The 15217-nt window shown below is 49.7% G+C and overlaps 1 protein-coding gene across 2 annotated transcripts in view; it reads left to right on the forward strand.

The window, feature by feature from the left end:
• LOC105493124 (Ras protein specific guanine nucleotide releasing factor 1) overlaps nt 1-15217 on the forward strand; it is a 133317-nt gene that overhangs the window by 100394 nt on the left and 17706 nt on the right. For both annotated transcript variants that reach the window (XM_011760573.3, XM_011760574.3), the window contains exons 21-24: nt 2047-2150; nt 3586-3670; nt 8478-8675; nt 13110-13189. In XM_011760573.3, coding sequence (XP_011758875.2) covers nt 2047-2150; nt 3586-3670; nt 8478-8675; nt 13110-13189 — 467 coding nt within the window. The remainder of the gene's footprint in view (nt 1-2046; nt 2151-3585; nt 3671-8477; nt 8676-13109; nt 13190-15217) is intronic.

Genomic DNA, 15217 nt, shown 5'->3' on the forward strand with positions numbered 1-15217 from the left:
CACACACACACACACATACACATACCCCACACCACAAACACCCCATACACACCACACACACACACACAACACACATACACATACACATACCCACACCACAAACACCCCATACACACCACACACACACACATACACATACACATACACACAGCACAAACACCCCATACACACCACACAGCACACACACATACACATACACATACCCACACCACAAACACCCCATACACACCACACACACACACACATACACATACCACACCACAAACACCCATACACACCACACACACACACACACACATACCCACACCACAAACACCCCATACACACCACACACACACACACATACACATACCCACACCACAAACACCCCATACACACCACACACACACACACATACACATACACATACCCACACCACAAACACCCCATACACACCACACAAACACACACATACACATACACATACCCACACCACAAACACCCCATACACACCACACACACACACACACACATACACATACACATACCCACACCACAAACACCCCATACACACCACACACACACACACATACACATACACATACCCACACCACAAACACCCCATACACACCACACACACACACACATACACATACACATACCCACACCACAAACACCCCATACACACCACACACACACACACACACATACACATACACATACCCACGCCACAAACACCCCATACACACCACACACACACACACATACACATACATATACCCACACCACAAACATCCCATACACACCACACACACACACACATACACATACACATACCCACACCACAAACACCCCATACACACCACACACACACAGCACCCACACGGACACACAGAGGCTGTTTTCCTCCACGGTCCTCGCTCCGTTCACATGACTTGGAACCATTTAGGCTGGAGCTCCCTGAGGTCAGGGCCCGTGTTTCCTGCCTTTCTGTCTCGGCATGTGGCGAGGCCTTGGTGCAGACCTCAGTGCTCATCTGAGGAGGAAATGGGAGGAAGGGAGACACTTAGTTTAGGAGGGATGGCCCCACTTCCTTTGGGACCCAGCAGATGGGCTGCTTGTGGGTGCTCAGCCCAGCCCACAAGGATTTCTGGACAGAGTGAAGTGAGCATGAGAAAGCGAAGGCATGAGGCACACGAGACAGTCATCTGTTGGAGCACCTGCTGCCCGAGGAGTTGACCCCTCTCCTCTCCTCCTGTGTGGCCCAGTTGGTCCTGAGGTGGTGATGGGGGAGGATTCTTGTTCCTAACAGGCTCCTCCCAAGACCAACATAGTTGTCCCTTTACCCACCGCCTTCCAGCACCCCTCACTCAGATCCAGCAGACCTTCCAAGAGGCCTTTGTGCCCAATACACTGGCCTCCCCATGTCCACCTCTCATCCATCTCCTGCCGTGGGCACCACTGTCCCCTGGCTAACGTTTCCCTGAAGATCTCTGATCATAGGGCCCAAGTAATGGACACCCTTAATGACAGTATCCAAGGGTGGCCCCTGGGGACCAGAGACATTGACTAAGGCCCAGGACTAAGGTGGGTCAGCTGTCTTCTAAGCACAGGACCATCCCAGGAGCTAATCACGCCTGGGAGTCCACACCTGCTAGTTTCAAAAGGAAATTGTATAGAGCCAGTTGTTGGCTCAGGCGGACCCTAAAGGGAGTGGCCAGGCACAGCCTGGAGTCAGATGACCTGGGCTCCAGTCCTAGTCAGCCCACTTCCAGCTTAGCAACTTGGGCCAGTGGTTCACATCTGGAAACCTCGGTTGTCTCATGCATGTGCTGGGAGCTCCCTGGCAGGGTGGGTGAGGGCAGTCCGAGCACTGGGCTGCACACACCAGCACAACAGGGCGGGGCCCATCTCCCTCCATTCCCTTCCCTCCACCTTCCCTCATCATACCCCATCCACCCGCCCACCAAATTCGAGGGGGAGAAACCCCCAGAGAGGCAGCTGAGAATCCAGGAGGTGTTCGTCGTGGGCCTAACTCAAAACCTTGCTCCCCTAACTCAAAACCAGGCTGAAGGCGTGAAGGCTGAGCCCTTTGAAAACCACTCGGCCCTAGAGATTGCGGAGCAGCTGACCCTGCTAGACCACCTCGTCTTCAAGAAGATTCCTTATGAGTAAGTGTTGCAGGCAGCACCTGCCTCCCCCCGCTTCCTCAGGCACTGTCTTGGACAGCACCCCAGAAGCATATACAGTGAACTTCCAGAGCTGTGCGGACCCTCCACAGCTTAAAACAATAGTGCCTGGGTCCGCAGAATGACGGAGAAGCCTGTTTCTGTTCCTGCCCACCAAGTTCTCTCCTTACCTGTCAGCTGCACATACACACTTTTCTGGAGTCATCTCTAACTCAGAGCTCCTAGAAAGACAGTATCTAGAAAAAAGCATGTGTTCGTGTGTGTGTGCACACGCACCTGTGAGAAACTGTGCACACAGGTATGAGCGTGGGTGCGTGTGTGGGTCCAGTGACCTCCAGGAGCTGATTTAGGGGACAGATGTGGACTTTGAAGAAGCCTCAAGGCCTGCTGTTACCTGCTCTGGCCTCAGTCATCCCTGGTGTTCATTGCAGTTATTCTACTTTTATAATTTTGTATCCTTCTTCCTTCCTCTGACGCTATGCCAAAATGGCATTTGTAAACATTATTTTTAATGAGTACACAGCATTCTCTAACAGTGTGTTACTAAGCCACAAGGGTGTTTTCAGTCTCCACTTTTATATTTATCGCTGCAGTAAGCATCCTGGTAACAAATATGTCTCAGTTCCTAACAATGGTCCCAGAATGGTTTCCCAAAATTGAGCTTGCCGGATTTGAATGATTGAGGGGCTTTTGGCCTCAGCTCCACCTGGCACTCTCGCAGCCCTCCCCAGCGTGGGTGCTGCCTCGTGTAAATAGAGAGCGTCGGCACTTTGGAAACCTGTCACATCTCCTGGACATAGAAGCAGCTGATATTCCTGATATGTCCCTGTAGGAGGAGAAGCGGGATATGTTTTCAAACACAGATCACCTCCCCTGGCCCCTTCTGCCCACAGGGCTCTGCCAAGGTCCCCTCTCCCTGTCACTTTATGATGTCAGGAGCCTGTGGCTTGGCTTGCAGGCATTTTAAGCCTTTTATCTGCCCCCTTTTAGGGCCTTCTATTCCCTCATCCTACAGACCAGCTGCTGCAATCACTAAAATGTGAATTCTCCCTGTCAGAAAACAAGATTCATAACAAATTATTTCCACTGTACCTCACAATAAGGTGTGTGCTTCCCACACCTTATTTCAGCCTCCCAGTAACCCTGTGAGGAAAGGATCGTCTTTATTCCCATTTTACAGATGAGGAAACTGAAGCCCTGCTCTATAAAGGGTTTGTCTGAGGCCACACAGCTGCGACAAGGCAGAGCTGGACTTCAGCCCAGGGTTCCTTCCTTCCAGGGTTCTGCAGAAAGTCATTCCCCCAAAATGACAGCCTCAAAAAGCCAAAAAATAAAAATAAAATAAAAAGCATGGAGCAATGAAATCAGCAAGGCAAACCTCACCTCCTCCACCTGGGTCTCCCCTTACTTCCCACAGGGAGTTCTTCGGACAAGGATGGATGAAACTGGAAAAGAATGAAAGGACCCCTTATATCATGAAAACCACCAAGCACTTCAATGATGTGAGTATGGATGGGACCGCTTCTCTCGCTGAGGTTTTTCTTTGGCAAGATGCTCAAGAGGCTGGGTAGAGAATGGGCTATACACCTGGCTGGAACCAGACTGCTGGGTCCTCTCCAGCCCTGCCACCCCTTGCCATGTGGCCTTGGGCTGGTTGCCTCACCTCGGTCTCGGTCTCTTTTCCTATTAAGTGGGGCTGACCATAGAATGGTCGTAGGATGATTAACTGGGCAGTCATCTAAAGACATTCAGCCCAGCATTGGCTCGCCACGAGCCCTCACCCAGGACTTGTGATTCCTAAGAGGGGTCACTCCTCGGAGCAGGGTGTTTGGGGAGTCTGTGGCAAAGAGAACAGAAAGGAATGAAGGATTAGAAGGAAAAACAATGAAGACCTTGCTATGCTTCCTATTTTTTAACCTCATCAAATGGCAGACAGCTTCCCTCTAATTCATACATTATCCAGAACCCTCAGAATCTCCTAATGTTTTGGCTGTTTCGGCTACCCTGAAGGTGAATGTTTAATTCTCTTTAATGTTAGGAGGCCACAGTGCTGAGCGAGACTAAGGCTCCTGAATGTCCCCAGCTAGGATCAAGATGATCCAATATCCAGCTCCTCCAGCCCCCTCCTCTAGACCTCCCAGCCCCAGCTTTCGTGGGGAAGAACTGTTGAGATGGGACCAAGCACTGGGCCTGCAAACTGGCCTGGCATAAGCGACTCAAAGCGTCTGGACTGACTGATTAGCACACTAAGTTCAGATGGGTGCATCACACACCCCCAGCTCCCAGAATCCCTTCTCAGAGAAACATGGGAGCAGCAGAGAACTGGGGGCCAGACAGGTCCCAGAGCCTTCTGAGGCTCAATTCATGTCCACAGGGAGCATTTGCAATGTTCTTTAATAAGAATATCCACTGCCCCCTAACCGGGTGCCTACCTGGTGCCTAGCACTGAGCATTTTGTGCATAGTAATCTCATTGAAAGCTCACATCAACTAAAAGATGGGGGCTGTCCTCACATTTTTAGATACAAAGAAACCAAGGCTCTGGAGGGGCAAATGCTGAGGTCTCCTAACCGGTGTGTGGTGGCTCATGACTTTCATTGCTGCACAGTGCAAATCGGCTGTGTGAGAAAAAAAAAAGAAAGAAAAAAATCCCTCCCGGCAACTTCCCCACATTTGCGCAAGTTCCAGCCCCTGAACCACAGAGATGGGTCACTCCCAGCCTCGTAACAGCCCTGAGAACAGTTGCACTCAGCATCCTCATTCTTCTGAGTTTAATCATCAACACGAGGAAAGAGCCTTTGAGGGCCGGTGGTGGGAGCACATGATTCCACTTGCCCTGGCCACCTTGGCCAGGGCCACATCCCACCAGCCCCAGCCCCCAGCACACCATATCCTGGGAGGATCCTCAGCAGCCTGGAAGAAACAAGAAAGACCCAGGGATTGCAGCTCAGGGGAGGAGCCCTCTGGGGCCTCCTAGGCCCGGGCACCCAGTGGCTCCTGCAGTAAGCACAGCAGCAGAAAGGAGACTTGTGTGCCTCTCAGGAGAGAAAGAGGAACAGAGACCAAGCCTCAGGAAACATCCTGACAGAGGCCTGATCTGACCACACCTTACAGCACCAGGCAACAAATCACCGTCCCCTCCCTTCCCCTGTCCCACTGTGTGCCCAGGAGTCAAGCAAGTGACAGATAAGAATATGAAGTGAGCATTCATTGAGCGTTCAGCGCATGCTAGACGCTGTGCTTCAAAAGCATCATCTCATTTAATCCTGCTATTCCCACTTTGTGGATGAAGAAACTGAGGCTCGAGGAGGGGAAATTTCATCCCCAACATTACACAGCAGAGTACAATTTTGAACGCACACGGTCTACCTGAGAAGCTGCCCTTGTAACGACCTGGCATTTGGCCATCTCTGTTCAAATCCACCATTTGGTTCTGATACACAGGACATGTGCTGGCACAATAGCGATTTACCTCGTCTCTCCCTGGCACAGTTGTTTGCTGTTTTCTGGTCCTTTTGCCTTTAATGTCTTTGTCCTCTTAGCTGGTACTGGCCAGGATCTTCAAGACCATGGCCAAGCTGGGGTACTGGGGTAAGACAAGCAAGGTCCCCAGAGAGCAAAATCTAAGGAGCTACTTACCCTTCTGCACTTGTACCCCATACCTCGCCTGCCTCACCCTAGTTCCGTCTCTCTCCAGGACAGCGTGGAATGGACTTGGTGATCATGTGTCTCCTTCTTGGGTTTTTTGTGGGGTTTTTTTGGGGTTTTTTTTGTTTGTTTGTTTTTGGGTTTTTTTGACAGAGTCTCACTCTGCTGCCCAGGCTGGAGTGCAGTGGTATAATCTCGGCTCACTGCAACCTCCACCTCCCAGGTTCAAGCGATTATCATGCCTCAGCCTCCCGAGTAGCTGGGATTACAGGTGCACGCCACTGCACCCAGGTAATCTTTGTATTCTTAGTAGAGACAGGGTTTCACCATGTTGCACAGGCTGGTCTTGAACTGACCTCAGGTGATCCATCCACCTCGGCCTCCCAAAGTGCTGGGATTACAGGTGTGAGCCACTGCACTTGGCCACCTTCTTGGTTTTAAAGGAGATGCTTCTAATATTTCCCTATGTGGAATGATGTTTGTTTCTTTACCAGGTTTTTTTTTAAATTAGCTTTTGTTCCTTGGGTGCTAATGGATTTAACCATGAACAAATACAGAATTTTATCAAATATTTCTTTCTGCATCCGTGGAGATGGTCATATGGTTTTCCTCCCTTAATCTGTTGATATAGTAAATGACAATTATACTTTTTTTCTAATATTCAATCATCCTTGCATTCCAGGGATAAACCCAATGTGGTCATGGTATATTAAACAAAAGGGTGTGTAGCTTTCCTTTCTTTTGTTATCCATTTCTGGTCTCAGTATCAAGGTAATACTGGCTTCATAGAATGAACTGGCAGATACTCCTTTTATCCTTCTTCTCTGGAAGATTTGACTGATCTATTTATTTCAAAAATTAGTATAACTTTTATATAAAACTGTTTTTAAGTTCCATGTTCTCTCGATGGAAAAAAATTTAACTACAACTTCAATTTAATTAAGAAATATAATACATGTACTACTGTGCGTTATTATCCTTCCTGATAATAAGTAGTAGTTCTTAAGTAGTAGTTCCATTCTTAAGTAGTTTTACAATTCATTCTTCTTGATGAGCATCCTTTAGAAATTATTTTTGAGGTTTCTTAGCAATAAAGCCCTATAATATTTAATTCATCTGTAAATGTCCTTTTATTGCCTTTTTTTAAAGTAGTAGTCTTTTTTTAAATTTTTTATTTTAAAATAATTAAACAGTCACAAAGGCCGGGTGCAGTGGCTCACACCTGTAATCCCAACACTTTGGGAGGCCGAGGCGGGCAGATCACTTGAGGTCAGGAGTTCGAAACCAGACTGGCCAACATAGTAAAACCCCATCTCTACTAAAAATACAAAAATTAGTCAGGCATGGTGGTGTGTGCCTGTAATCCCAGCTACTTGGGAGGTTGTGGTAGGAGAGTCGCTTGAACCCAGGAAGGGGAGGTTGAAGTGAGCCGAGATGACACCACTGCACTCAACCTGGGCAACAGAACAAGACTCTGTCTCAAAAAACAAAACAAAACAAAAAAAGTCTTAGGAAGTGACAAAAGAATGTACCAGAAAGCCCACTGCTTCCTGCTGTTCCAGCTTCTTGCAATTCTAATTCCCTGATGTTCTAGCCCCAGCTTCCCACCCCCGACCCCAGCTGCTCCAGGTCCAACCTGCCCTTGATTGGTTCATGTGCATGTCATGTTTGGAGATGGAGTCCTAGAAGATACCTTCTACTGTGTATGTGAGACCAGCAGTGCTTCAAAGTGTGTCCTGTCCAAGCTCTAGTTGTGTGATGGGGGATTCCCTCAGAATTTGGCCCCTTTTAACTATTTGTTCTTCCAGATGAACTTTAGAATTACTTTGTCTATAATTACTTTTCTAGAGAAAGCTCTCGTTGGTATTTGGTTTTTTGTTTGTTTTCAGGGTTTTTGTTTTGTTTTTTGTGTTTTGTTTTTCTTTTTGAGATGGAGTCTCGCTCTGTCACCCAGGCTGGAGTGCAGCGGCGCGATCTCAGCTCACTAAAACATCCACCTCCTGGGTTCGAGTAATTCTCCTGCCCCAGCTTTTTGAGTAGCTGGGATTATAGACATGCACCATCACACCCATCTAATTTGTGTGTGTGTGTGTGTGTGTGTGTGTGTGTGTTTTGTAGAGACAGGGTCTCACCATGTTTGTCAGGCTGGTCTCGATCTCCTAACCTCAAATGATTCGCCCGCCTCGGCCTCCCAAAGTGCTGGGATTACAGGTGTGAGCCACTGCACCAGGCCTGAGTGTTTTATTGGATTACATTAAACACATGTATCAGCTTTCAGAAAAATGACATATTTACATTCCCATTTGGGAATTTGATCTCTTTCTCTGTTATTCAAGCCTTTTATATCCTTTGGTGACCTGTTTTTTCCATCCTACATAGTTCTCATTAAGTTCCTAGGTATTTACAAATTCCCATTGTTATTTGGAAGGTTGTATTTTTGTTGTATTTTCTAATTGATTATTGCTAATGTATATATAAACTTTTCATTTTTCCATATTGAACCTTTAGCCAGCAACCCTAGCAAGCTCTGTTCATTGTTCTCACAGTTGTCCAATTCCTTCTTGTATTTTCAAACAGGCAATTATATCTGCAAATAGTGATTATTTATCATCTTTGCAATACTTACTCCTCTTTTTCCCTGTCTTATTGCATTGGCTTAAAGATCAGTAACTTGATTGCTTCAGAAATCATCCGCAATGAGGACATCAATGCCAGGGTGAGCGCCATCGAGAAGTGGGTGGCCGTGGCTGACATCTGCCGCTGCCTCCACAACTACAATGCTGTGCTGGAGATCACCTCATCCATGAACCGCAGTGCTATCTTCCGGCTCAAAAAGACATGGCTCAAAGTCTCTAAGCAGGTGCGGGCAGGAGGCTGGCACCACTGCCTCCCTGGGGCTGGATTGGGGATGGGGCAGGAAGACCAGTGGGCTGGCCACTGGGCATCTACAAGTGGGCAAAGGACTGGGCTGAGGTCTAACACTCCCAGGTAAAACAGAGAATCACTTCCCATATATCACCTGGGACCAGATAGCAGGCCCACAGATGTGGCAGTGAGACTGTGGGACTGTAATTCCCACTTGAGTAATTAAAACCTCAAAGTGGAAAGAATATGTTGGTGATTATTGGTCCCAACACTTTTCTTCTGGAGTTGGGGCGAGAGTGGTGGCTTTATGGGGATCTGCAGGGCAGCTGAGACTGTGGTCAGGTGAGCCTTCCATCAGAGGACCCTTCCGTCAGATGATCCTGCAAGCCCTTCCCAGGATTCTGATTTCACCGGCCCTTCTGGCCACAGAGAATTAGCTGCTCCCTGGAGCCTGTCAGCTAGTTGATCACCTTAAATGTGGGCTCGATCCCTCTTCACTCAGAACATGAATCTGAAAAGTCATAAACATAAAACATGAACATAAAACCATAAGATAGATTCTTCCTCAGGAATAAAGTTGCAGGCATTAGGGTCAGGAGGGACCAGTGCTCCTTATAGAAGAGCACAATGAGGCACTTGGACCACTTCCTTAGTGCACTTGGTGGATGCCCCCACCCCAGCCTGCATGTGTGCAGGAGGCCGGACAAGCACCCCCAGTAGACAGGGCAAGCCCCCAAGCACGATCCCTTGGCAGCAGTGTCTGTCATCCTACCGCTGGGTGGGCTGTGTGGGATCCAATGGCTCCAAGGGCCCTGTCTCATCTGGGCCACTCTGGACTTGCATACTGTGTCACCCTCATTGTTCTCTTTATCACCTGCTCACTACCCTCCTCATGTCAATGGCAGGTCTTGATTCCACCCACCAAGCAAGCGGCATGTCCATAATCCTCCCTACTTAGCAGCCAAACTCAGGAAAGTCCTGGGACATCTCTGCTACCCTTCCCCCACCTTCTGGTCACTCCAGCCCCTGATGACAGCAGGACTACAGAACATGCAGGGACACCCCATTACAATCCAGTGGGATTGGGCCTTTTGCTTCTTGGCACACAGAGATGCCAGGCTTGGGGTCAAGGACCGTAAAAGATGCTACTCTTGTTTGCGGGCTCCAGGAAAGAGCAGAGCTCAGGAGCACAGGAGCTCAGAGCTGCAGGCACATCCAGCCAAACATGGTACATACTGTCATGAACTCCTAGAGGCAGGTGTTGAGCAAGGCTCTGCAGAACCTCCAAGTCACCCAACCTCATTTGGCTTGTCAAGGTTTAGGCAGGGCCCTTGCCACAATCTGGGGGCCCATTCCAGGTAAATCTCTCTCTCCTTCTCCCCTGTACTATGGGAATGACATCATCTTTTCCAGAGGCCCTGGAGACCAGGCTTCAGTTTCCCACCCCACTTAGGCTTCCTGGAACCCACACTCCTTGCATTTCTTGGTCTCGATCTCCAGCATCACCTTCCTCATGGATTTGGGAGGGAATGAGCTTGGCCATCCTGAAATCTTCTGTTCTCTGCAGAGAGTGCAAATCAAGGACACTCGGTGGTCAGGGCATGTGATTCAGCCTGTGTTCTAGGATGTCTTTCTGGACTTAGGGTCAGCTGGCCTGGTTCAAAAATCAAAAGTGCCTTTGGCACTGCATGAGGTCTCCACCCTCTATGGCAGTCTGGACCCAGCTGTCTTCTGCAGCCCTCAGCTGTGTAAGAGTTGTGTGTCTGCACAGCACCTGGCCCCAGGAGCTTCTGGGAGTTCCTGGTCATGGCCTGCTCAGCATCTGCCAGGGGCAGTTCATTATCTCTCTACAGGCGTCCCATGGACATTGGAGACCCTCTGAAATGGCCACGTTTCTTAGATGGCCTGAACTGTAACCTCAGCAGCCAGTTCTTATTGCTCGCTTAAATGTGCTCACCACAGCAGAAAAGCATTATGTCCAAGTCTGGTTCAGCCCCTGGCAAGAGTCAGGCAGCTGGGTTTCATTTGGGACTTTTCATTTCCCCTTTCTTCTTTTAACCCCTCTCCCCATCCTCTTTGAAAAAACAAACAAACAACAACCAAAAAAAAACAAACCTCAAGACAGGATCTGATGATGATGCTCTTCCATAGGACAGTACAATGACTAACATGGATTTGTGTGTCGCCTCTCCTGGAGACAAAAGCCTCGCCTTGGCTAACAATAGATTTTGGCCTCTCTGGGAGGGAATATTCTTGGCCAGCCAGAAGTCCTCCACTTGGTGAACAGGAAGTGATGGAATTTTGGAGACCACAAAATCATCTTTCTTCCTGACATTGACTCCAAGGCTCCTTGCTTGGTCCCTGCTCTCAATCACATATTCCAAGGGCCCCTCATGTCTGCCTGCTGGTGTCCACACTCTAACAGAGACACCCAAGATCCCAGAGGCTTGGTATCCCATGGAGCATCAAAGGATAGAAGCTCCTGGCCCAGCTAGAAGATAGATACTTGAACTGCTTCAACTTGGAACATACTTTTTAAGCAGCAGCTGAGAAAATTCTGTGGCTTCCCAGGCCATAGAGCTCCTTCCTGGAGAGAGCATGACAACCCAAAGAGGAGCAGCCATACACAGCAAGCATGGGGATGTGGAGGAAGTTAAAAATGTGACCAGTTCAGAGCCACAAATTGGTCCCGGAATATCTTCTGCACATTTTCACGGCCTCAGAGCACGGTGACACTTCATCTAGAGCTACATGGCTCTACCGGGACCTCCTGATCAAGCTTCTGTGTCTCCCACAATTCTAGAATATCTGAGCTAGTATTGCCCTAGGGAATACCTGGATTTACCCTCCCATTTTCCATATGGGGACCCTGAGGGCCAGACAGGCAAGAGGAGTGGTGATTTGCCAGTCGGCATGCCAAGGGTAGGTGACAGAGGCTGGGGAGGCCCTAGGTTTCCTGACTCAGCCCCCGCCTCTGACCTCAAGCCATATCAGGTCATTCCTCTGCAGGTGGATGGAGAAGAAGAGGAAGGAGGGTGCAGCTCTGGAAAGGGGCAAGTGCAGGAGGGAAGCTGAGATCTAGAACAGAGGTGGGCCAGGGCATCCAGCCTTCGCCAGTCATTGGAGAGCAGACATCTCAAGTGAAAGCAGAATCATCTGCCTTGACTCTGTGTGCTGTGTGCTATTCCGTTGCGTGTCAGATCCGGAACACAGTTGTGCTCTGAACAGGATTAGTACACACCAGGTGGCTAGGCTTTTTCTGCTCGTTGATAAGGCACGGAACTGAATGGTACGTTCAGCCCTTCTTTCCCCTTGAAGAGCACACACAGATCTCCTCCTGTCAGAATGGAGACTTAGATTGTCCTTTTCAGTAGACAAGTTTCTCAGCAGAAATCTGACCCCAAGATTGGGCATGTGCTTGGCCTCCAGGGCCTGTCTCCCCTTCAGGCTGACTAGGGCTCTGGTTCAGCCCTTCTTTCCCCTTGAAGAGCACACACAGATCTCCTCCTGTCAGAATGGAGACTTAGATTGTCCTTTTCAGTAGACAAGTTTCTCAGCAGAAATCTGACCCCAAGATTGGGCATGTGCTTGGCCTCCAGGGCCTGTCTCCCCTTCAGGCTGACTAGGGCTCTGGTGGCGTGACGTACCGCTGTGCTCCGGTGGTTTCTCAGCCACATTCTGAATCTTGAGGAACAGAGCTGCAAAGGAAGTCTCTAATCTATCTCACCATTTTATCAATGAGGGAGCTGAGGACCCCTGAGGGAAAGGACCTTCCCTCAGGCTCCACAGCGCACAAAGCCAGGCTTGACCCAGGGCGCTCCGTGGGTCAGACAGACTCCAGCCACTGAAACTCGGCTGCAGCCTGATGTGTGTGCTGGGCCTGGCGGGGTCGCTTGGCAAAGCCCTTTGCTCTGGGGCTTCCTCTCTCCAGCCAGGCCTTTTCTTTTCTGATGATCAGTTCGTCTCCCATCTTTTTTCTTGATCCTTAAATTTGGGTGGTGTTTCTGATGTGAAAAAGGGAACATGTGAGATGAGGGTCACATCCTTTGGGTGTAGTTCATGAGAAAGATCAGGAAAATCAAAAATCTGCCATTTCCTGCTCTCAGCGTAGGCTCCTGGGAGTCACCCAGCAAGTCCTAAACTGCCCAGGTGTCGGGCTCCTGCAACATTTCCCAGGGCCAAATCCACACTCAGGTCCCTCACATCCACTTCCTTGCTTCTGAGAGATGTGTGAGCACAGGCACACTCAACAAGGACCCATGCCCAACTCCTGAGGAGTTCAGGAGCAAGGTGCCCAAACACGGGAGGCCCCCAGATCCCAAGGGAATGCAATTCTGGAACCCTGGCGGGCAGCATGCTGGAGTGTGGGCCTGAGGTCCCGGGCCTTGGTGTGTGCTGTGTGTTAGTAAATGCTTCTGATTCCTTCTAGACTAAAGCTTTGATTGATAAGCTCCAAAAGCTTGTGTCATCTGAGGGCAGATTTAAGAATCTCAGAGAAGCTCTGAAAAAGTAAGTGTCTGTCGTTTTGTCACTGTTATTTGTAAAATCATAGACCTGCATTGCAGAGGCATTCACATGCCACCCCCAGCCAGAGCAGGAGGTCTGTCTGTCTGTCTGTTCATCTGTCTACCCACAAGACCCCTACATTTCCTGGACCCCAATGGTGGAGTCCTCCATGGTCTGCCAGAGAAACTCCAGAGTTTGCTGGCATTTCCTGGGAGAAGCACAGGAATCATGCCGGGATCCCTGAAAGCCTAGTAGCTGTGATGATAATAATAGTGGTGCCAGATGTCTCGATTCTAAAATGTACGTTTTCTTTTTACATTTTAATAATTCTGACATCAGGAGATGTCTTAAAGTCAGTGTTGTTTAACATGATTGTGTTTCCTTTTTCACTTGAGAATTCATCATCAAAATATGCTTTCATTTTATAGACAGTGGCATCTTGGAATCAAAAAAATACTGTTTTACAATAATCATACTTAAAGTTTGTAAAGGGCTTGCCTAGACATTGTGTGTTTAATGCCATCAACATTGCCCATAAGGTGGGGTCCTCAGCCTCAGCACCCTTGCTATTTTGACTACAATGATCCTCTGTTGAGGGGGACTGTCTTGTGCACTGTGGAATCTTTAGCAGCATCTCTGGCCTCTACCTGTGAGATGCTAATGGCACCCCCTTCAGTTGTGACGACCAAAACTGTCTCCAGACATTACCAAATGTCCACTAGGGGGCAAAATCCTCCCCCCTTGAGAACCACCAGGATAAGGCTGCCTCCCACATCCTGTTATTGCAGACAAAGAAACTGAAGAGCTAGTGACTGGTCCAAGGCCATGTGGCCATGGCCTAGCACCAGGACTGGCCCAGGCTGGCCTCCAGAGCTTGGCAAGGTTTGCCCTGGGCTCCAGACAAGCTCTCCCAGGGAAGCACTGATTCAGCCCATCTGCACACACTGTGGCTGCACACTCACACGAAATGGGGGGTTTGCTTCTGTCACTCTCATTAGGTGCTTACTCAGGCTTCAGCACTAGTCTCAACCCTCCTTTCATTGAGTGAGTGTCCGTTCCTCTCCTTGCCTGACTGGCTACTTGCCACACTTTGGAGAGACCCGGCGAGACCCCTGGGGTCCCGGTTCCCTGTATAGCTTAGGAAGCCTCTCCTCCCTTCCTGGTGTTCCCATGATCATGGCTGATGCAGGGACCACCAGAGTTTACTACCCCCAGACCCTGAGGATGGGGCCAGCCAAAACCTCCAGCCCTTCACAGTGGCTTTGATGGACTGCTCACCCCCTCTGCCAGCCTCGTCTGCCTCCTCGTTTTCTTCCTGCCATACTTGGTCTGTCCTTCGCCAGCTCTGTGTGCCATCGCCTTGACCATCTCCACTTTATTTGTGTTCTCAGACAGATGTTGCACCCATCTGTGCTGTCCGGCCGTCTCTCTTCTGCCTGGGCTCCCCAGAGCCCCTGTGGACTGTGCTTGTGGGGAGCTGCCCCTCCGTGCATTCACCAACTTGTCCGTCCGCCCCCGGGGCACCACTCCATCCACCTCCTCACATGGCTGGCTTCCTGATCTGCTGCCGCCACCACCGCTGCCTCCACTGCCTCTGGGGCCCCCCTTTCTGTCTGAGTCCCCATCCTGACCGTCTTCCCTCTTTCAGGTGGCCTGCGGGCCCGTGTAAGTGTCTCTCCCACATTCTCCTAGTCCCTGCAGCACAGGGCAGAGGTGGCCTGCGGGCCTCTGGGAGCTAAGAGCTTTATGCAAACCAGGTTCTGGACTTACAGAGACATAGGCAAAGCACGCAGAGGAGGGAGGGACTGGGGAAACCTGGGGAAAATGCTTCCCGCACCCCCTCTCCTGAGGCTCTAAGGTTTTCACAAAGAGCGATGTTGCATGAATACTGAGCGTCTGTTTCACTAGGCGGGGGACGGGGGCAAGAGTAGCAAGGTGGTAGTCCATGGGCATAGCCAATGACCTTCCCAGACAAGCAGCCATGCTATGGGCCTCACCATGTTGGTCTGCAGCCCGTTCATATGTCCCAGG

This window comes from Macaca nemestrina, chromosome 7 (genome assembly GCF_043159975.1).
Source record: "Macaca nemestrina isolate mMacNem1 chromosome 7, mMacNem.hap1, whole genome shotgun sequence".
Classification (NCBI taxonomy): domain Eukaryota; kingdom Metazoa; phylum Chordata; class Mammalia; order Primates; family Cercopithecidae; genus Macaca; species Macaca nemestrina.